Here is a 23,949-nt window from a genome sequence, read left to right as displayed (position 1 = left end):
AAGAAAAACGCTAATGTGAAAGTAGCCTTAATACATTAACAAATCGTTCTATCACAGTATCGTGACATTATGGAATTTTCTTTTTGTAACAAAGCCAACACCATTCCCTGTATCTCACATGGGTCCAGAGATCTCCCCATTCATTGCTCTGTTAGATTTATATCAAGCTGACAGCTCAAAGGGAGTGTCTTTTTTGCTGCAGCTCAGGGGGCGTGTCTGAGCTCTCCCTATCACAGCTCAGGAGGCAGTTGAAGGTCGAATCTGAGCATGTGAGGCCATCTTGGTGAGCGCTATACAGCAGATGGCGCTATACAGATACATTTGTTTTAATAACTCGGTGGCTATGCTGAATTTTTAATTATATGCAATTACAAAAGTATTCAGAACCTGGTGCTGGTTTGAAGACTTTTTTTTTTTGGTGGACAACCCCTTTAACCACCTCCCGACCGCCTAACGCGCCGATGCGTCCGGGAGGTGGTTGATTTGTTCCTCCTGGACGCATCGGCGCGTCATCTCGCGAGACGCGAGATTACGTCACAGCCGGCCCGCGCATGCGCATCGCGGGCCGGCATTTCGCAGCAGAGTATTTCGTCAGCAACCTGCCGGCCACGATCATTGGCTGGCAGGTTGCTGATTTAAAAAAAAAACAATCAGCAGCCATTTAACCCATCATATTAGTAAATATGATGGGGTTATATGGCTGCTGTGCTCCTCTGCTCCTTCTTTTGGTCGGTTGGTTCCAGCAGAGGAGCACACATCACTGTGAGTACCCACTACACCACACTTAGCCCCCAGATCACCCCTATTAACCCTTTGATCACCCCTTCTTGCCCCTGTCAATCACTAGTGAAAGGAAAAAAGTGATCAGTGCAAACTGTCACTTTTTTTTTCCACTGGTATTGACCGTTAGGTTTCAGTATAGTTTAGGCCCCTTGGTTAGGTAGTTTAGGGATCGGTTAGCGCCCAGCCCACCGCACCGCAGTCCGTTATTCGCTGATTAGCGTATCGCTAATCAGCATTTGTACTTTTATAGTATCTGGAAGTGATCAAAACTGATCACGGTGAGATCTATAATTGTATTAGTGTCACTTTAGTTCTCCCTCCACCCAAAACGCAGTGTTTGCCCGATCAGGCCTGATCGGTCGCCCACACGTGCGTTCGCCCACGCCCGCCCCACCGCAGTGACAAAAAAAATTTTTTTTTTTTTATCGCTGCACATTCACTTTACACGCACTGCGGCTATAAAAAAATCAGTTTTGATATTTTTGATCAACCGCAGCAGCCTCCGGTACTTCGCTAGCCTCCCCTTTGTAAGACAGGCTTGCTTTTTTTTTCTTGAGTAGTCTCAGGGAATACCCCTAAATTTAGTTGCCCACATGTCAAACAGGGGGTATTCCTCTGAAGAGGCCTACAGGCTTCTGACCCAGTCGGATGAGGAGTGGGAACCCTCATCTGATGAATCCAGCGGGTCAGAATACGAACCTGTAGAAAGCAGTGGCTCTCTGACCCAAAGTTCGGACGAGGAGGCTGAGGTCCCTGATAGCAGCAGGCGTACCCGGCCCCGTGTCGCTAGACCGCAGGTTGCGCAGGATCCGCTTCAAGAGCAGCAGAGTGGGGCTGGTGCTGTCGGATTACGTGGTGAGGCATACACCAGCAGCCCAGCCCTTCCTGGACCTAGTACCAGCACTGCCGTAGAACATGGTGAAGTAGCGAGCACCAGAAGGGCAGTTGAAGCTGGTACGGTGGCACGTGCAGTAGTGACCCCGTCGCAGCCACCGCAAAGACGTGCCTGTAGAGCCCCTAGAATCCCAGAGGTGCTGGCAAACCCTGTTTGGCAGTCCCCAACTTCAGCCGCACCTGTAGTTCCCCCTTTCACCGCCCAGTCTGGAGTTCGGGTTGAGACAGCTCAGATCGGTTCGGCCCTGGGATTTTTTGAGCTGTTCTTGACTGCGGAGCTCTTAGACTTAGTTGTGGCAGAGACAAACCGGTATGCCACACAATTTATAACCGCTAACCCGGGAAGCTTTTATGCCCAGCCTTTCCGGTGGAAACCAGTCCAAGTTTCCGAAATTAAAACTTTTTTGGGCCTCCTCCTCAACATGGGTCTAACTAAAAAGCATGAATTGCGTTTATATTGGTCCACGAACCCGATTCATCACATGCCCATGTTCTCTGCTGCTATGTCCAGGACACGATTTGAGACCATCCTGCGTTTCCTGCACTTTAGTGATAACAGCACCTCCCGTCCCAGAGGCCACTCTGCTTTTGACCGGCTCCACAAAATTCGACCCCTCATAGACCATTTCAACCTGAAATTTGCAGATATGTATACCCCTGAGCAAAACATCTGTGTAGACGAGTCCCTTATACATTTTACCGGGTGCCTTGGCTTCAAACAATACATCCCAAGCAAGCCCGCCCGGTATGGGGTCAAATTGTATAAGCTCTGTGAAAGGGCCCACAGGCTATACACACAAATTTCGGGTCTATGAGGAAACAGATCAGACTCTGGAGCCGGTCGGTTGCCCTGACTACCTGGGGAGCAGTGGGAAGATAGTCTGGGACTTGGTGTCACCCTTATTCGGCAAGGGGTACCATCTTTATGTGGACAATTTTTACACAAGTGTGGCCCTCTTTAGGCATTTGTTTCTAGAACGGATTGGCGCCTGTGGTACCGCGCGAACTAGTCGCGCGGGCTTCCCCCAACGGCTCGTTAGCACCCGTCTTGCAAGGGGGCAGAGGGCCGCACTGTGTAACGAAGAACTGCTCGCGGTGAAATGGAGAGACAAGCGTGACGTTTACATGCTCTCCTCCATTCACACAGACACGACAATACAAATTGAGCGAGCAACCCGTGTCATTGAAAAGCCCCTCTCAGTCCACGACTATAACCTTCACATGGGAGGGGTGGACTTCAATGACCAGATGTTGTCTCCGTATTTAGTTTCCCGCAGAACCAGACGCTGGTATAAGGAGGTGTCTGTATATTTAATTCAATTGGCTCTGTACAATAGTTTTGTTCTCTACAGTAAGGCTGGGAGAACTGGATCCTTCCTCAAATTTCAGGAAGAGATCATCGCGAACCTCCTGTACCCAGGAGGTTCCGTGGCCCCATCCACCAGTGTAGTTAGCCGTCTACACGAGCGACATTTCCCCAGTGTCGTTGCTGGTACCTCAACCCACCCGTCACCCCGAAAAAGATGTTGTGTCTGTAGCAGGAGTGGAATAAGGCGTGACACCCGCTATTTCTGTCCTGACTGTCCTGACCACCCTGCCCTATGCTTAGGGGAGTGTTTCCGGAAGTACCACACACAGGTACACCTAGCATAGGGATCATCTCACCAGGACAGGCACACAGGGCTATTAGGGCCCATTCACTCACAGCTGCTGCAAACGTCTCCTTTCACATGGGACAAAGTGCATAACGCACTTCGCCACATCTTTGGGCGATTTGCGCTTTGCACATTGACCCATGGGGAAGGAGAGGTTTGTTCTATAAAGGTAAAAAAAAAAAAAAAAAAAAAAAACACCAGTAAGCAAACACGTTAATGTTTAGTTTAAAAAGTTAAAGTTTACATGTTCTGTTCCAAAGTTAATAAAATTATTGCGTTGTGGCCTGGTTTTTTCTTTTTTTTTCTTTTCTTTTTTTACCTTCCAGGTGGACCAACCGATCGACCAGCTGCAGCACTGATGTGCATTCTGACAGAAGCATTGCGCTGCTGTCAGATTACACGCAAGTCGGTGTATGCGGCGCTGCAAGACGAGATTTTCTCCTCTGCAGTGACAGATACGTTTGCCAAGGCATACGAGCTGAGGAGGAGGCGGCGTTCCTATGCTTTGGCAAACACTTTGTGTATATATATATATATATATATATATATATAAAAAAATAAAAAATCCCGGCAATGATTTATTCATCCACATCGATTGATGCGAATGGAGAAATCTGGTTTGCCAGGGCATACGAGCTAAGTGGGTATGGATGTTGGGCGGAGCTCCTATGTCCTGGCAGACGCCTTTCCCCTTTTTTTTTTTTTTGGCAGAGATTTTTTCATCCACATTGATCGATGCGAATGAAGAAATCTGTGCCGTTCATTTTTTTTCTTTCAGCCCAGAGGCTGAACGGAAAAAAAATATCTCATTACCTGTATGCTCAATATAAGGAGAATAGCAGAAACTCCTAATGCTGGCCATACATGTAATGATTGCGGAGACCCTCAAATGCCAGGGCAGTACAAACACCCCACAACTGACCCCATTTTGGAAAGAAGACACCCCAAGGTATTCGCTGAGGGGCATATTGAGTCAATGAAAGATTTCAATTTTTGTCCTAAGTTAGCGGAAAGTGAGACTTTGTGAGAAAAAAAAAAAAAAAAAATCAATTTCCGCTAACTTATGCGAAAAAAAAATTCTATGAACTTGCCAGGCCCCTCATTGGATACCTTGGGGTGTCTTCTTTCCAAAGTGGGGTCACATGTGGGGTATTTATACTGCCCTGGCTTTTTAGGGGCCCTAAAGCGTGAGAAGAAGTCTGAGATCCAAATGTCTAAAAATGCCCTCCTAAAAGGAATTTGGGCACCTTTGCGCATCTAGGCTGCAAAAAAGTGTCACACATCTGGTATCGCCGTACTCAGGAGAAGTTGGGGAATGTGTTTTGGGTTGTCATTTTACATATACCCATGCTGGGTGAGATAAATATCTTGGTCAAATGCCAACTTTGTATAAAAAAATGGGAAAAGTTGTCTTTTGCCAAGATATTTCTCTCACCCAGCATGGGTATATGTAAAATGACACCCCAAAACACATTCCCCAACTTCTCCTGACTACGGCGATACCAGATGTGTGACACTTTTTTGATGCCAAGGTGGGCAAAGGGGCACACATTCCAAAGTGTACCTTTCGGATTTCACAGGCCATTTTTTACACATTTTAAGTGCAAAGTACTTCTCACACATATGGGCCCCTAAATTGCCAGGGCAGTATAACTACGCCACAAGTGACCCCATTTTGGAAAGAATACACCCCAAGGTATTCCGTGAGGGGCATGGCGAGTTCCTAGAATTTTTTATTTTTTGTCGCAAGTTAGTGGAATATGAGACTTTGTAAGGAAAAAAGAGAAAAAATAATAAATCATCATTTTCCGCTAACTTGTGACAAAAAAAAAAAAAATTCGATGAACTCGCCATGCCCCTCACGGAATACCTTGGGGTGTCTTCTTTCCAAAATGGGGTCACTTGTGGCGTAGTTATACTGCCCTGGCAATTTAGGGGCCCAAATGTGTGAGAAGTACCTTGCAATCAAAATGTGTAAAAAATGACCGGCGAAACCCGAAAGGTGCACTTTGGAATATGTGCCCCTTTGCCCACCTTGGCAGTAAAAAAGTGTGACACATCTGGTATCGCCGTACTCAGGAGAAGTTGGGGAATGTGTTTTGGGGTGTCATTTTACATATACCCATGCTGGGTGAGAAAAATATCTTGGTCAAATGCCAACTTTGTATAAAAAAAATGGGAAAAGTTGTCTTTTGCCAAGATATTTCTCTCACCCAGCATGGGTATATGTAAAATGACACCCCAAAACACATTCCCCAACTTCTCCTGAGTACGGCGATACCAGATGTGTGACACTTCTTTTATGCCAAGGTGGGCAAAGGGGCACATATTCCAAAGTGCACCTTTCGGATTTCACCGGTCATTTTTTACAGATTTTGATTGCAAAGTACTTCTCACACATATGGGCCTCTAAATTGCCAGGGCAGTATAACTACGCCACAAGTGACCCCATTTTGGAAAGAAGACACCCCAAGGTATTCTGTGAGGGGCATGGTGAGTTCCTAGAATTTTTTATTTTTTGTCGCAAGTTAGTGGAATATGAGACTTTGTAAGGGAAAAAAAATAAAAAATCATAATTTTCCGCTAACTTGTGACAAAATAAAAAGTTCTATGAACTCACTATGCCCATCAGCGAATACCTTAGGGTGTCTACTTTCCGAAATGGGGTCATTTGTGGGGTTTTTCTACTGTTTGGGCATTGTAGAACCTCAGGAATCATGACAGGTGCTCAGAAAATCAGAGCTGTTTCAAAAAGCGGAAATTCACATTTTTGTACCATAGTTTGTAAACGCTATAACTTTTACCCAAACCATTTTTTTTTTTTTTGCCCAAACATTTTTTTTTTTATCAAAGACATGTAGAACAATAAATTTGGCGAAAAATTTATATATGGATGTCGTTTTTTTTTTTTTGCAAAATTTTACAGCTGAAAGTGAAAAATGTCATTTTTTTGCCCAAAAATCGTTACATTTTGATTAATAACAAAAAAGTAAAAATGTCAGCAGCAATAAAATACCACCAAATGAAATCTCTATTAGTGAGAAGAAAAGGAGGTAAAATTCATTTGGGTGGTAAGTTGTATAACCGAGCAATAAACCGTGAAAGGAGTGTAGTGCCGAAGTGTAAAAAGTGCCTGGTCATGAAGGGGGTTTTAGCTAGCGGGGCTGAAGTGGTTAATAAATATCAGTCAATATTAAATGAGTGACAGCTCAACCTGGACTTGGCCAGGTTATATCTGTATAAATAAAAGTTTTGAATTAAAGCCCTAAATTTGATGAATGCTGTGGATTTCTACATGAGTTTATGTGACTGACCAGTACTCTGCTGGCTCCATACATCAGCCTTGATGTGCTGGTCTCCCTTCTTTAATTGGGACTTAAAGGGGTTGTCTCACGTCAGCACGTGTAATTTATCATGTAGAGAAAGTTAATACAAGGCACTTACTAATGTATTGTTATTGTCCATATTGCCTCCTTTGCTGGCTTGATAAATTTTTCCATCACATTATACACTGCTCGTTTCCATGGTTACGACCACCCTGCAATCCATCAGAGATGGCCGTGTTTGCACACTATAGGAAAAACCACCAGCCATATTGTTTCCTTTGTTGGCTGGATTCATTTTTCCATCGCATTGCACACTGCTCATTTCCAGGGGCTTCCTCCAGCGCTGCAGCGCAGATATGAGGTGATCAGTACAGGAGCTGCTGAGCATGCATGCTTTCTGTGCACGCAGCCATGGCCCTGGTCACCAGAGAGGTCTGCGCTTTTTCCTATAGTATGCAAGCATGGCCACCGCTGCTGGATTGCAGGGAAGTAGTAACCATGGAAACAAGCAGTGTATAATGTGATGGAAAAATTAATCAAGACAGCAAACGAGGCAATATGGACAATCACAATACATTAGTAAGTGCCTTGTATTAACCGTCTCTACTTGATAAATGCTATTTGCTGAAGTGAGGCAACCCTTGGTCGTTCACTTTTAAAATAACTTTACATGAATCAATAGTGCAGGTGAACAGAAACTTTGTATCTAATCAGATAGTGACTCTTTCTTCACTTATCAGCTCTTTTCTTGCCTCCCCCTTCTAAACTAACATTTTCTATCTCAAGACAGACTGCTTTGTCACTCCTCCCCTGCCCCCTTCCCTTTCCATTGATTTTTGTGGTAAGCATTTAATATAATCCTTTAGTGACCTGACAATCTGTATCTTCATCTTGGAGAATGTTTTTTTTTTTTTTTAGAAGGGGGGCACTGACTGGGCATTTGCTGATTTTCACCGGACTATGCACAAAATCCTATTTCCTTATTAGTCATAATTCTGGACTGGGGATATGAAACCAATGAACCCTTCCCCAAATGGCAGGAACTGGTGGAGTCCCTCATCACTGTTTGATTCCTCCAAACCAAACTATTCCTATCCTCCAGAACAGAGATTTATTCAAACTATCATCACTAAGTTGCCCCTGCCTGGTAACGCCAGTCCACATCCCGTCCAGGATCCCCCACACCCAATTCTGTTATGGGTGTTAAAGGAGTTGTCCGGGTTCAGAGCTGAACCCTGACATACCTCCATTTTCACCCAGGCAGCCCCCTGACTTGAGCATCGGAGCAGTTCATGCTCCGTTGCTCTCCTTTGCCCTGCGCTAAATCGCGCAGGGCAAAGGCATTTTCCGGAGTTCCGGTGACTCTCGGGCTTTCCATGGGGCTGCCAGGAAGCCCGGTGATGTCACCGGCACTGATGGGCGGGCTTTAGCGCTGTCCTAGCCTGTAAAACTGCTTTGGAAGCGCTAAAGCACGCCCTTCAGAGCCGGTGTTGTCACCGAACACACTGCCGGGCAGAAGCTTCCGCCCGGTAGTGTGTTATTGTAAACAAAAGAGCCTGAGATGCTCCGATGCTAACATCAGGGGTGCTGCCTCGGTTAAATTATGGATATGTCCGGGTTCAACTCTGAACCCGGACAACCCCTTTAACATACATTTGTTCTCCTCTTCCCAGGTCTTTAAAGAAGGAGAAAAATGTTGGCCAACACATAGTGGGAAGGGAAGGCTAAGCCAGAGATGCAGTCTAGGCATCAGACCAAGCTAAGGCCAGTGATTGAAGCCGCAGAGGGCCAAGTAAAGCTCAGATGTCTGATGCCAGGTCAAGGCAGCAGCCGAGTCCAGAAAATGAGGCAACAAGCAAAGCCTAGGACAGAGGCAGCAGGACGATGCAAGGTCAACCGCCTCCCCCTCTAACAGTGTCAGGTACAGGGAGCAAAAATCTCATTACATTGAGTGAAACTATTTACTGACCATTTCATTACCATTCACATATCCACCTTTCACTGTACAGTGCCAACTGAGGAGTTAAGGTCTTTTGTGAACTTTAACTTGCTGCCTTTAGGATGCAGAACTAGCTGTGCCTAATACTGATAGGTGCTGATAGGAACTGTTTCCCACAGTTTTCTTGCAAAAATATTGAAGACTTCATCCTCTCCATTTGATTTATCACTGTAAGGGCCGCTTCACACGAGCGGATGCCGTGCGTGGCATCCGCTCCGTGAAAGAGTGCCAAGACCCGCTGCAGACTGCAGAGGCACGGAGCAGTAACATGACTGTTAATGCTCCGTGCCTCTCTGTGATCTCTTTACTTCGAAATCACAGTGACAACTGTGATTTCGAAGTAAAAAGATAACAGAGAGGCACGGAGCATTAACAGTCATGTTACTGCTCCGTGCCTCTGCAGTCTGCAGCGGGTCTTGGCACTCTTTCACGGAGCGGATGCCACGCACGGCATCCGCTCGTGTGAAGCGGCCCTTAAAGAGTCTTGAATGGGCTGTCCGGGAAAATAATAAATTGCTCCAAGAGGAGGAAATTATTTTAAAGGGGTTCTCTCGCCTCAGACGCTGGGGGCTTATCGGTAGGTTAAGGATTGTCAATAAACAACATCTGACCACTCCGGTCGATCACTGGCATAAATGATTTCCTGTTGAGGCCAGTGATTGGCTGCAGTTGTCACATACAGCCGACTAAACAAAGCCCACTGGGGAGAACTGGAGAGACGATCAGGATGTACTAGGTGAGCATTGTGGCATTTTTCATTTTAGCCCATTTCCTTGCATTTTCTGGTTTTACACTGACACTGGACAACTACTGCAACATTTTTAAACATTTGTAAACTCAGCCCTAGTCTACATCAAGAAGGATCATTGAAAATCCCTGTCATGGTACACTGTGCCCCAACAGTTCACATACCTTAATGGACTCACTGACCTTTGAAATGATTGTTTTATGAAAACATAGATGCGGAGAAGAAACCAGTTGAGACCATATATAACTCATGCAGTGTAATCAAGTGTACAAAGACAGTTTGAACCCTTGGGAAACCTTTGAAAGGTTCTTTTTGTGCTGCTTGTGAATTTAGGCCCCATGAGATGATTTTTAGTTCTCTATAGTTATTAAATCAATCTCATGCTTCCGTTGCTGTATGTCTCCAGAGGAATACAAGACAAGCTTTTAGGTGGCATTTTAGATGCACAATGTATTCTATATATACAGTAGCTAACATAAAGTTTCTGTGATTCTAATCAGAGTTCTTCCCTAATATGAGCTCATCCCACTGTTGGTTCCATCTAGATACAGGTTTCATCTCAATTATATATTTCATGGACATTAGTATTTCATGGTTGTTTTCTTTAACTCTTTTATGACTGGGGAGAAGCAGTTGGGCCTTAATGTCCAGGGCAAAAATTTATCAGACCAAGACTCATTCTGTCATTGCAGTAGTCAGGTTCTGATGCTCATGTTCCTCATGGAATCATCTATAAACTTGATGAGAGAAGGCCAGCCTCCAAAACTCAAAGACCAGGCAAGGAAGGTATTAATCAGAGTTTTACCAAAGATACCAATGACATCTTTGAAGGAGCCCCAGAGATCCACAGAGGAGCTTGGAAGTATCTGTCGAATGGACCATTATAAGCCATACACTACATCGGCTTGAACTTTATGGTAGCGTGGCCAGTAAAAAGGCAATTGTTTGAGAAACATAAGAAAATACATTTGTAGTTTGCCAGACAGCATGGGGTAGGCTCTCCAAACACATGGAAGAAGATTCACTGGTCAGGCGAGACTAAAATTGAACTTTTTGGGAAAGGCTATTTGATGGAAACCCAACTGTTCCCATCACCCCAAGAACACCATTCCCACGGTAAAGCAAAGTGGTGGCAGCATTATGCAGGGCCTGGAAAACAGGTCAGGATTGAAGGAAAGATGGATGCCAGTAAATACAGTACAATTTTTAAAAGAAACCTCTTTCAGTCTGCCATTAAGACTGGGGCGGAAGTTCACCTTCCAGCAGGGCACTGACATACTGCTAAAGCTACACTGGAGTGCTTTAAGGGGAATCATTTACATGTCTTGGAACGGCCTAGTCAAAGCCCAGACCCCAATCCAACGGAGAATCCGTAGCATGACTTAAAGACTGCCGTACACCAATGCAACCCATCTAACTTGAAGGAGTTGGAGCAGTTTTCTTGGGAAGAATGGATGAAAATCTCAGTGTCTAGATTTCATAAGCTAACACAAACATAATACCCCAAGAGACTTGCATCTGTAATCACAGATAAGATGGCTCTACAAAGTATTGACTTTCAGAGGACGAGCACATTAAACCGTAGGATACCAGCGCCGTACATGTACGGTGCTGGGACCTGAGTCTGAAACTCCAGTGCCGTACAGCTACGGCGCGCTTATCAGGCAGGCGCAGGAGCTGCGTGCGCTTGATCAGCTGCAGGGGTTCGGCAGTCACTGATAGCTGGACCCCTGCTGTATGCTGCCGTATTAACCCTCGCACTGCCGCAGTCAGTGCTGACTGCGGCACGTGCGGTATCCTGACGGGTCCCAAGTGTCCATTGGGTCCCCACGCTGCTGTGACGGGGACCTGATGGCTTGGACGGCAGCCCGATGCCTTCATTAGGCCTCGTGTCTGATATCCCAGTGAGATGCGGCCCCCTGGATCTCATAGGAAGCAGGCTGTAAGTGTATTACAGTGAGTAATACACTTACAGCCAATGCATTACAATACAGATGTATTGTGCATTGCAGTGGAAATCTGCAAGTGGATTTGCACAATGGATTTTTTTGCAGCTACAACCATAACCTTATCATTGCTGTTGCAAGGAAAAGAGGGAAAAGTGGGGAGATGCATGACTAAGGCTCCATTCACACGTCCGTGGTGTGTTGCGGATCCACAACACACCCGCCCGGCACCCCTATAGAAATGCCTATCCACAGTGGAATTTCCTTTGCAGAAAATCTACCCTGTATCACCGTACCCCAAGGGACACCTGAAACTACCAGAAAGCTCCAAAGGCAGAATGCAGAGAAGATGGTACCTATTTGCATTATGTTGTACACTTCTCATCAACCAGAACCACCAGTATCTTATTTGCGTGGTTGCAAAGCAACATTTTTTAGGACAGTTTTCTGGTCACACATTTTAGCCATTAGTTTCTTTTTCAGACTTGTTTTTCTGCAGAGAAAAATGCAATGGACCCCCCCCCCCCCCAAAAAAAAAAAAGCGTAAAAAAGAACAAAAACACTGTGTGACCCCACCCTTAGTGGTTGTCCAAGATTAGCAAAAAAATTAACTTTTTCTGCCAAAACTATGCAGTCCGTGTCCTTTTTTATTTCTAATATTGGACAAGGCTTTATTCTGACCATACAGGAGAGGGTGGTAATGGCTGGTGCAAACCGTGCAGGAGCTGTCCAGCAGAAATAATTGCCAGCTTACGGTAACTATTATACTGTTATGTTAGCGGAAAGATGATAACTATGAGAATTCTAGATGTATTAGTTTCAGAAGAAAAAGAACAGATTACTTTTCTGACATGCGGAGGGAGCGTGCGGACAGGATCAGCTGACCAGGAATTTGGTGGCTGCGTACCGAGGGAAATGTTGTTTGTACTGGAAATAAAATAATTTGTGTTTAATGATCTGTTTAACGATCTCGCGTGACTCACTCTCCGCTCACAAGTGAAATCGTACAGCTTCTCTTCATTTCATTTTTGGATCGACGGCGTTTTGTTATTATATTACAAGTTGCTGAGGAACACATCATTACACGTACTCTTTCTTCATGACTCAATCCCTACCATCTCATAGTAAGAAAATCTCCAGCAAGCTTGAGGACTGTTCCTTGGCTTTGTTCATGGGCGCTTTCATTCTATTCTGGTCACACTGCCCTGGTAGTTAATAACATAAAATGCTCATGCAGTGATAAGAGGGAATTTTAAAATGAGGGTTAGACAGAAAACTAAGTATGAAAAGAAATGGCAACCGTACAATGTCAGCCAAGAGAGGTAAAGTCTAGAGCAGCTCATCTCCATTCATGCCATACAAATTTTGGTCCAGAGGGGGAAAAAAAAGATTTGCAGGCAGCCATGATTAGGCTGGTGTCGCACAAAATCTGCCACAAAAAGCCGAGTGTGACACCACCCTAAAGGTGTTTTTTTGATGGTCGAACCTTAGGTCAAGCATCGTTGATCAGGTTGAAATCGTTGAGCAAATTCTCCTTTAAAGGGGACAGGTCTCGCTGATGCTTTGTTCTAGGGATGCCCATATTTCTGGAAGCACTACTCTTTTGGATTTAAAGGTTCACTGAGATTTCCAAAAACGTTTAATATGCCTTGGCGATATATATAAAAAGGTTTTAATTAGTGGGGATCTGAGTGCCGAAAGTCCCACCGATCACTAGAACAAGGAGAGAGAAGCAATCACATAGCACACACTCTACTCCTTGCTGCAGGAGACAAGATCAATAGAAGTCTATGGGCACGTTTTCATTCCATCTCTCGCAGAGAGGAGAGACCCTGCTATGTGATCGCATCTCTCTCCTTGTTCTAGCCATTGTTGGGGGTGTCAGCACTCAGATCTCCTCTGGTCAAAACCTTTCATATGTCACTATGACATACCAAGTTTTTGGAAAGTTCAGTGACTCTTTAAAGTTTTCTTTCAGTTACCTGTGTTACTACATCTCCTACCACATGTTTTAAAGGTGAGGATGGGAGACTATGCTTAGAAAGCAGGCAGTCTGATTGCCAGAAGACTGCATTTCTTCAGAAGCCTCTTCTGGGCCCCATGCAGCTCTTCTTCTATAGCTCAACATCCAGTTTCATGGTTAGAAATATGCAATAGTCTGAGTATAAAAATGCCTTAAATGGATTGTGTCATGGCATTTATTATGTAGAGAAAGTTAATACAAGCCACTTGCTAATGTATTATTATTATACATATTGTTTCCTTCCTTGGCTGGATTCATTTTTCCATCACATTATACACAGCTTGTTTCCATGGTTATGACCTGGATTACAAGGTGGTCTCCTCCGCTAGCGAGCAGGCAATTGCCGGGAATTAATGTTTCCCTCCCGACAATCGTCTGCATGATTGAGGTGTTTAATACACCCTTAAAAGGGTTATCCAACCCCTAAAATGCCTCCCCATATGCCCGGGCCCCTCACACAGGTTTAAACTTACCTGGCTCCCCAGCACATCCGGCGTCAGGGGGTGGCAGCCAGTAGCACGCCGCGGCGGGAACAAGCCTCCCTAGCATCGCAGGTGACTCTAGTGAGGCTGGTCTCCGTAGCGGCCTGCTATTGGCTGCCCCCAACGCCGGAGATGCAGTGGCGGCCGTGCGGGTGTCAGAAGCGATGCGGGTGCCGTGGAGCCAGGTAAGTATGACCTCTGTGAGGGGCCCAGGCATATGAGGAGGCATCTTAGGGGTTGGATAACCCCTTTAAGTGTGGTTAGATTGCTGTCCTGTATCTTGCAGAGTTGGTAAGCAGACATCTTCTTTTCATGCTTTTATTATTGTTATATAGGAGTATTTTTTTATAACATTGTTTTTATTGATCTGTTGGAGAGACCTTCTCCAATATGTATATCATAAGAAAGGAAAGAAAACAATTATCTCAAATACACATTGTCGTTTTGTACAAGATATACTGTATCTAATCAAGCGCTCCTTGTAGGTGACCTTCGTGTTATTTAAGGGAAAGCATAGTGTATACGTGTGTATATGATTTTCTAGATATCTGCAGAAAATGACTAGCTATTTTAATTGGACATTTTTTATTCTTTTTCGATTACATCCAGATATTTTTTCATCACCGTAAATACTCCCCATTAGGAGGTGTGAGACGGCCTTGTATTCCCGTATATATAGAGAAGTGCTTCCATGAGCATATTTTTCTTTTGTCTTTTCCTTTACTTTGTGTCGGTAACAAATTATAGACCTGGTTTTAACACGAGGCAGCAGTTCTCTGCTAAATTAAAGGCCATCATTCATCGTTGTAGCTGGGTTTTACAGCAGTGATGTGCTGCTAAAGGAATATTTCTTGTATCTTTTTTACTTCTGTTTATTTTATCTATTGATCTTATCCTGGAATCTATAGAGGGTTTTTTGCATTGGAATTGCTCACCTTTGGTCCTTTTCTGCCCCATGTACACATGACCTTCTGCATGATGTGCAGGACCACTGTATCCGACCTCTTACTGAACACATTGGGGCAATAGTTACAGAGGCCTCTGTCACATAACTCTTATTTGCATTCTGACAACTATATAGAAAAAAAAAACAGAAAAGGCACAACGCAAAGGGTGTTGTACAAAGGTACTATTTTATGAACGTAGCTCCTATGCAGTCCTGTGTATATCCATGGCTACAAGCAGGCACTGTGTAGTCTGATCATGAAGTTAAAGGGCGTCTGTCAGCAGATTTGTAGCTATGAAACTGGCTGACCTGTTGCATGAGCACTTGGCAGCTGAAGGCATCTGTGTTGGTCCCATGTTCATGTGTGCCCGCATTGCTGAGAAAAATGAAGTTTTAATATATGCAAATTATCCTCTAGGAGCAACAGGGGCGTTGCCATTACACCTAGAGGGTCAGCTCTCTCTGCAGCGGCCACACTCTCTGCTCTTTGATTGACAGGGGCAGGCAGTGTCTGGCCCTGTCAAAGTCCAGAGGGTGTGCCAGTTGTAGGAGATTTTTTTTTAAATGCAGTGTTCTTTATTTTATTATGTGTTAAAGCAATCAAAGTTATGTTATAGTTTGTAAATCAAATATGACAGGAAATCTGCTCTTATTGAGCTTTTTGAAATTGCATTTTCTTTTGAAAGTATAGTGGCATATGTGCATACATTTAACACGCTAGTCACAGTACACACATCTCACGTCTAATGCAATGCCAGGTCAAAGTGAATATATACAGTACTTGCACTTTAAAAAAAAACTGCGCAAGATCCTTTTGATCAAAGTTGCTCCATTTCAAAGTTGTTATTTGCCAACAGTGTATTTGCTCTGTGCTGATTTTGTTTTTGAGTTTTATAAATGTTCACAGTTTTTTGCATTAATTTAAGGGAAAAAGAAAAGGACTATGACACAGAGGACTCAAACAACATCTTCCTCTAAATCAAAAGAAGAGTACGTACCTGAGAAGAAACAACCAGAGGTAAGACTCTGACCTCTTGATGGATATTTTTTGCAGAGGTGTAATTGTGTTATTTAAGCAAGTGAACGGCGCAGGACTGTGGAGAGCTGACCAAAATGTTATTATTATTTTTTTTATTTGTATTGATTTACACCTTTTTTACAAGTTGACTGCACTCAACCCACTGTGTTCGGGCCCGCGCTGCACTGTCCTGACTGCATACATCGTGAAGAAGTGTGCACTATGACGACGTATGCATTCAAATGACAGTGCAGTGTGGCCCCGGAGAAGACAAGGGAGCGTGACTAGAGGAGAGACCGCTGGACCTACAGAGTAGAGGCGGAGCAGGAGAGGTAAGTTGCAGTATTTTTTAGCATCTGATCTGAGGTTTGACAAGGAGGTCTAAAAAGGGTCTAATCTGAGGTTGGGTATGGAGGCCTGATCTGAAGTTTGAAATGGGGGTCTGATATGGGGTCTTATCTGAGGTTTATTGTGGGGGTCTGATCTGAGGTTTAAGATGGGGATCTGATTATTTGATTTGAGGGTCTGATCTGAGCATCTGGTATGGGGGTCTGATGTCTGAAGAAAAATATATCCTCCTCTAAAACATAAGTGCGTCTTATAAAGCAAAAAATATGGTAATATTGCATACGATGTGGTGGCAAGTTGGAAAGAAAAATGGTTTATGGTTTTGTTTTTATGGTGTTCCCTCTGCAGTAAAAGTTACCTGTTACCTTCATTTTGTGGGTCAGTACGATTACAGCCATAGCACATTTTTATCGTTTTTCGTGTGTTTTAATATTAAAAAATAAAAACTTTGAAATAAAAAAACAGATTTACATTGCCATAACTGTTTTACATCGCCGATTATTAGAGTAGGGACCCACTCAACAGAGGCCAACTTGATGTGGTGAATGGGCCTTTGTATTTTGATAAAAGATATACTAAGTTCCTCAATGTAGATGTGTATAAATTATGCTGAAAAGCAATTGATCAATGCTTGGAATGTGGATGTGCTATCCATATATATTTTTTCGCAGTCTAGTCTCCTACGTGTTCTGTTAAAGGGAACCTGTCACTCAAAACATGTTGTCTGAGCTGAAGGCAGCATGCTATAGAGCAGGAGGGTGAGCAGATTGATATAGTTTTATGGGAAAAGATTCAGTAACTGTAATTTATATATTTATATTCCTGCTCATTCTCGGCTTTGAAGTCAAGGAGGCGTTCCTATCAATCATTGACAGCTATCTCTGTATACACCGTCATAGAGGAAAGGCTGTCAATCACTCAAAGGAGCACCTCCTTAACTTCAAAACAGGAAATTAAATGAATAAAACAAAAGTTAAACTGAGTCTTTTCCCATAAAACTATGTCAATCTGCTCAGCTCCTCTTGCTCTATAACATGCTGCCTCTAGCTTACTTAGCATTTTCATGGTGACAGGTTCCCTTTAAGTCACCCCAATGCTGGATTCACAGCTACCCTGTTCCATACGTCTGTATAATGTCTTCCATACTGCCCCTGCTTTTTCTGTGTGAGAGGTGGGAAGAGGATCTGCATATAAGCAAAGCTTATGATTATCTTCCTTTTCTTAATACATTAGGTCATTGAGTTTTGCTGCGGACCTTCTGTGGGCAATGCTGCTTACTTTCTATAATATGTGTAAAAAAGACAGAGGGTGCAGCCATTCTCGTAGGCTCCCCGTCTGACTACTATTATAATGATTATACTAGAAAACTACCCAGTGCTGCCCGAGTATAAAATGTTGGTCATTTCCATGTCCTAATTTTTTTTTTGTAAGGCCAGTTTTACACTGGGATTTATCTTTTCCAGCAGGGGAACAGCATGCCGGATCTGTACGACAGTTTGCACACGTGTGTTGCAGTAAGTCCGCCCAACCCCATTCACTATAATGGGGAGCGGCAGAGGTCCGGCCGCAGCACGGCAAATATGCAGAGAGGCGTCTGCACAAATACTGCTGCACATTGATATAGAATAGATTATTATAATAATTATATATAATACTGAACATTTACATTTCTCTGCCCCTACTTACAGTGTCTTAAAACCCCTTGAATTTTGTCCACATTTTTTCACGTTACCTAAAACATAAATGTATTTTTTTGGAATTTTATGAGATAGACCAACATAAAGTAGCAAGTATGTAAACAGTTGGAGGGCACTCAATTATCTGGGAACACCAATATGAGGTATCAATAACCACATTTAATATATATATATATATATATATGGATGGCATTATGATGGGGGGATCTGTGGATGAGACTTATGGGGGGATCTGTGGATGATACACATAACAGACCCCCCCCCCCCATCATAATGCCATCCACAGACCCCCCCCATCATAATGCCATCCACAAATCCCCCTCCCCATAACAGTGCATCATCCACAGATCCCCCATAATAGTGTCATGCACAGACCGCCATTAGTTCAAACCCACCAAAAGCACATCTTTTGGTTAAAAATTGTATTTTTTGTTATGTTCCTCCTCAAAAACCTAGGTGCGTCTTATAGGGCGCAAAAATCCGGCATATATCATTTTCTTTTCACTTCACACATACTTGCTACTTTGTGTTGGTCTATGACATAAAATCCCAATAAAATACATTTTAAGTTTGTGGGTGTTACATGAAGAAATGTGGAAAAATATTATTTTTCATTCTAATACTAGTAGTGGATATTTTTTGAAGAATTCCTATGTCTGTCACGTACGGTATTTCAGGAAAATAATCAATTGAAGGAAATGAAAATGTTATTCTATTCTATAGGAAGAGCGGCGAGATGGAACATTGTAATATCTGTGTATTAGTCTGACTTTGGCCACTCAGTACAATTTATAGAGGCCATAGAAACCTGCCCCTAACCTGCAGTCTTATAGTCCAAGTATAAAGACACTAGGGGGTTAATAACTATCATCATGCAGTACAAGAGTGTATAGTGGCTGTTATTATAGAAGACTGTGATAGTACTGCACATCTGTGTACATGAAGGAAATGCAAATGGCATATATTATCAATTACTGCTTGATATTGACCTTGTGCTTTGTGAGAAAAACTTTCTGTTCTTTTCCTTTTGTATTGATGGCAGTGCCATTTTCCTGAGCCATCCCCGCCTCATTCTCAGTGCCCTGCTGGCTTTCTTTCTTTCTGCTTTTTCCCCTGTGGCATTGCACATTGTGTTCAGCCAGAATGCATACTGAGAATGTAAACTAGACGCTCCAGTGTAGAAGCACAGAAGAAGCTATTACAATGCCGTGTATAAAACTATTAGTGGGTTGAAAACAAATCTTCCCATTGACGTTTGAGAGATGATAACGGGTGACTAGATTTTGTTATTTTCACCACTTCACGGTAGTTGAACTGTGTATATTTCTCAGTGGTTGGCTAATTTTTCACCTTTCTCTTTTGAGGCTAGTGCAAGCACATAAAGTATATTTCATTATTTCATCCCCATCACATTAATTTTTTTTACTGTTTTATTGCCACATATTTTTATACTGGATATTGGCATTGAAAAATACTGAACACAATACTCCCCACTGCAAATGTATGTTCGCCCAATAGAAAATATTTTCCGCTTTATAAGACAACACCATAAGATGCACCTAGGTTTAAGAGGAGGAAAATAAAAAAGATATTTTTTATCAGACCTCAGATCAGACCACTCCAATGTTAATCAGACCTCAGATCAGACCCTCACAATGTTATTAAACGTCAGATCAGACCTCATATCAGGCCCCCGCCCCAATGTTAATCAGACCTCAAATAAGATCCCTCTCAATGTTGATCAGACCTCAGATCAGACCTCCACAATGTTACTAAACTTCAGATCAGACCCTAATGTTAATCAGACCTCAGATCAGACTCCCAATGTTAATTGAGCTGTCGCTAACATAACAGCAACTGCCAGTGCAGGCCTAGGCTGATGCTGTGCATCCCTCCTGTGTTCTGCTCTTGCGGCGATTCTCCTGCTGCCAGGCTGCTGAATGGGGCCTTCGTCTGCATCAGTCAATGCCCCAGACCTTCCAGCTGCTGCCCTCAGCTCCAACTGTCTGCCCAGGCCCTCAGCTGCCCTGGTAACTGGTGTGGTGGACTGATGGTGGTACGTGCTGCCCAAGTAATATACTGTGTATTGTGTATATGTACTAGTAATGGGATGTACCAATATACTCTGTGTATACTATTACTATACTAATACTACATTTCTAAGACATTACATAGCATGTTACATAACCTATATATAGCATGAAATAGTGTGTGTATTGTAAGAAGGTACCTGGAATCATCGTGGATGGAAGGTATGTTTCACCGAGGTTCCTGGCCTCGAAGTAAGAGCCGGTATTTTATGTGTCAGCAGCAGCTATTGCTAATTGACACCTTGAGATTTAGCATGGCTGTCATAGCTGATCCGGGACGGCTATTACTGGGAGTAGTCAAAGTGCTGGGTGGGTGACTACTCCGCATGTTCCAGGCCAGGTTTTGCCAGGCATAAAAACCAGCCAGCACTGCCAGGTGTGGTGGATTTACCTCCTTCTGACAGTGGAGCTCAGGAGTCTGTGTGCTGTGAACTGAGGGCTGTGCTGGGATTTGAAGTTTGAGCCGGGCTGGAGGACACGGGCCCCTCTAAAGACGAACAGGCCTCCTATGGACTTAATGAGGCTGAACTGCTAACAGGGTTTAAATTAACACCCAAGAGAAAAGGTGACTTTTATTGTTTATGGACTTTCCCTGTGTCTGAACAAACGCCAAGCCACCTTCATCGGGCTGTTCTCAGAACTGCCTGCTCCCGGTGACCACATGTGTTTCAGAGCGGATCGCGGCGCAGGCACAGGTAAGGACTTACCTTTGCATCGCCGCACTTGGGAATAAAGATGGCAGATCGCATGTGTTCGTCAGCGAACACTGCGAACTGGCCATCACTGTCCTTCAAGACACTGGACGATCCTCAACCCAAATTAAGGCCCTTACTGGTGCTGACTGCAGCCCCATAACTATCAGATGGAAGAAAGTTTTATTCTCTGATGAGAAAAAATTTAACCTTGATGGTCCTGATGGTTTCCAACCCTACTGGCATGACAAGCAGATCCTACCTGAGATGTTTTCTACGCGCCACAGTGGAGGGGGCGCCATGATGGTCTGGGGTGCTTTTTCCTTCAGTGGAACAATGGAGCTTCAGAAAGTGCAGTGGTGTCAAACGGCCGCTGGCTATGTCCAGATGTTGCAGAGAGCATTCCTCATGACTGAGGACCCTCGTCTGTCTGGTAACGACTGGGTTTTTCAACAGGAACAACGCTACAGTAGACAATGCCCGCAGGACAAGAGACTTCTTCCAGGAGAATAACATCACTCTTTTGGCCCATCACTCTTTTGGCCCATAACATCACTCTTTTTGGCCCCTGATCTAAATCCAATTGAGAACCTTTGGGGATGAATGGCGAGGGAAGTTTACAAAAATGGACAACAGTTCCAGACAGTAGATGGCCTTCGTGCGGCCGTCTTCACCACTTGGAGAAATGTTCCCACTCACCTCATGGAAACGCTTGCATCAAGCATGCCAAAACGAATTTTTGAAGTGATAAACAAGAACGGCGGAGCTACTCATTACTGAGTTCATGTTTGGAAGTTGGATTTCTGTTTTGGGGGGGGGGGGTTTAGTTATTTTGGGGAGGTGTGATCCTAAACTTTTGATCAGCTGAAAAACAGCCTGTTTCTGTCTATTCGTTGTTTTCGTTAAAATGAACGCTCAAAAAATATTTAGTCTCGCTCCCATTTATTTTTGTTGCATGTTGTAGTTCTGCTTGAAACCTTGTTAAGATCCAGACATGCTAAATATGTTTTTTTGCCATTTTTCAAGTGGTCTTAAACTTTTGATCAGGACTGTATTATAAGGCCACTGCACACACATCACACTGATCAGCTGATTCAGGCAGCCGCAGCACCAGAAATTATACTGTGTACAGAGCACAGGTCTGTACATGGTATAGCAGCCATTCATGTGTACTGAAGCTCAACTCCAATTTCTTTTTTTTTTTATTTAAATATTTTATTTGTAATACAAAAATACATATCCATATAACATTTATGCTATTATAAGAGCCTAAAGTCCGTAAGTTTCTGATTTATAAGCATAGTTAATAATAATTTCATACAATTACCCATACTTATGGGGATAATACAGGTCAAATGGAAATCTCGCTTGCTAAGAGGAAAGCGGTGCTCCCCCGACATCGGCAGCCCAATCGGGCAAACACATACAGCATCTAGCTTAGCATGTTAATATCTATAAAGGGCAGAGATCGGGGGCCCGCGGCCCGGGCGGCCACCAGGGAGCGAGCGCACACCCCACGCGTCCTCTCCCAAATATGGGTGAAGAAGGACAGGATTAACACTCTTAAATCCATTCACCTGGTGCTCACATTAACCATGCATAGCGGGCTTACAACGATCTTTGATCGGAAACATTTCTTGAGGCAACCTAGGGGGTCCAGCAGTCTTCTACCGCAGTGGAGAAAGGAAAAAAAAAACACATGCATATTTTGCTGCCTCATCCCCAGATAGTTAAGATTGAAAGTTAATGCCCAGCTTAACCGTACCTCGCATACAATCACACCAGTATCTCAGGTGCAAGGGGACTCAGGTCGAGTATCACTCGGGAATCACCGGCATTTTAAAAGGAATGTGGACAAAAACACCACCAGAGACCGGCCCTGTCCCCTAATAGCACCCATACAACATGTATCGTATCACTGCCTACAGTCAAACCACATATCAGACAGAGAGAACCGCATTTTGGGTCGCACCCGGCCCCCGGGCCGCCCAGGGTCCCGAGCCCCGGGTCCCCGCCCATATAGCGCACAGTGCCCTGATTCAACAAAAAACTTTGGCCATTGTTAAATGCCGGAAAGTCCCGCTATCCTCCAGCGTTCCTAGAGTAACTTCACATCCTTCGCCAATTACAATGCATACAAAAAAAACTGACTAATAAGATCAGTGTATACCCAGTCTGTATGTTTAGTAAGTAATCGGACTCCAATACAGTAAAAAAGTCCGTAAAACCTGAGTCTTTCACCACCCTGTTGCAGAATTGGCTATTTTCTCAGTCATTAAAAAGCAGAGTTGAGAAGCTATAAAGTAACCCTTAAAATAGGGGAGGTTAAGACCTCCCTGGTTGTAGGGCATGGAGAAATAGAGTGCCTTCAATCTCACACGCTTGCGCCCCATAGTAGGTCGTTAAGCATCCGCTCTATCAATCTAAAATACTTGTCTACAATCCATACAGGCGAGCTACGCAGGACATAGAGGACCTGGGGCAGTACTACCATTTTTATTAAAGAGATTCTGTCCGCTCTTGCATGTACAATTTTTTGCCATATCTTTATTTTAGCCCTCAGCTTTATCATCAGGGGAATCAAATTAAGTTGTAAATATTCCTGAGGTTTGGCAGAAACTGAAATCCCCAGGTACTTTATTGAGTCAGAAACTGTTAACTGGTTATCGCAGTCAACTCGCAACTCGTCTATAGGAAGGAGAACAGTCTTCTCCCAATTGATCTCCAGACCAGACGGCACAGAAAAGGAACCAACCAATCCATTATGCGAGGGAGAGTGGTTTCTGTTTGATGAACAAAAACCAAGATATCATCTGCATAGAGGAATACACGGTCATGCTTCCCCATTATGCCAAAACCGGCCACCTGCAGATCCTGCCTTATGCTAGCTGCTAAGGGTTCAATGTAGATATTAAACAAGAGAGGGGAAAGAGGGCAGCCTTGACGGGTACCTCTTCCTAAAGTAAAGCTCTCTGTGATCGTATCGTTAATCCTAATCCTAGCAACTGGGGAGCTATATAATAACTGAACCATCGCCACAAATCTAGGGCCAAAGCCCATTTTTTTCCATCACCTCCCAAAGAAAGGTCCACTCCACCCTGTCGAAGGCTTTAGTGGCATCCAACGACAGGATGGAGCGGGTACCACATCCCGGAGACTGAATATTCATAAATAACCTGTGCAGGTTATGATGGGTACCCCTTTTGGCATAAAGCCATTTTGGTCTGGGTGGATAATGGTGGATATGACCCGTGAAAGCCTCCTAGCCAAAACTTTGATAGTAACTCTAGCGTCTGTATTTA

General features: G+C 43.8%; 1 protein-coding gene across 1 annotated transcript in view; it reads left to right on the top strand.

The window, feature by feature from the left end:
- The window catches only part of APLF (aprataxin and PNKP like factor), a 265,162-nt gene that overhangs the window by 125,129 nt on the left and 116,084 nt on the right, over positions 1-23,949 (top strand). Inside the window, exon 6 of the mRNA XM_044291261.1 lies at positions 15,729-15,824. Within this exon, the coding sequence (XP_044147196.1) occupies positions 15,729-15,824 (96 nt within the window). The remainder of the gene's footprint in view (positions 1-15,728; positions 15,825-23,949) is intronic.

Source organism: Bufo gargarizans, chromosome 4, assembly GCF_014858855.1.
Source record: "Bufo gargarizans isolate SCDJY-AF-19 chromosome 4, ASM1485885v1, whole genome shotgun sequence".
Taxonomy (NCBI): domain Eukaryota; kingdom Metazoa; phylum Chordata; class Amphibia; order Anura; family Bufonidae; genus Bufo; species Bufo gargarizans.
Note: the sequence above shows the minus strand (reverse complement) of the source record. Positions and strands in the feature narration are given on the sequence as shown.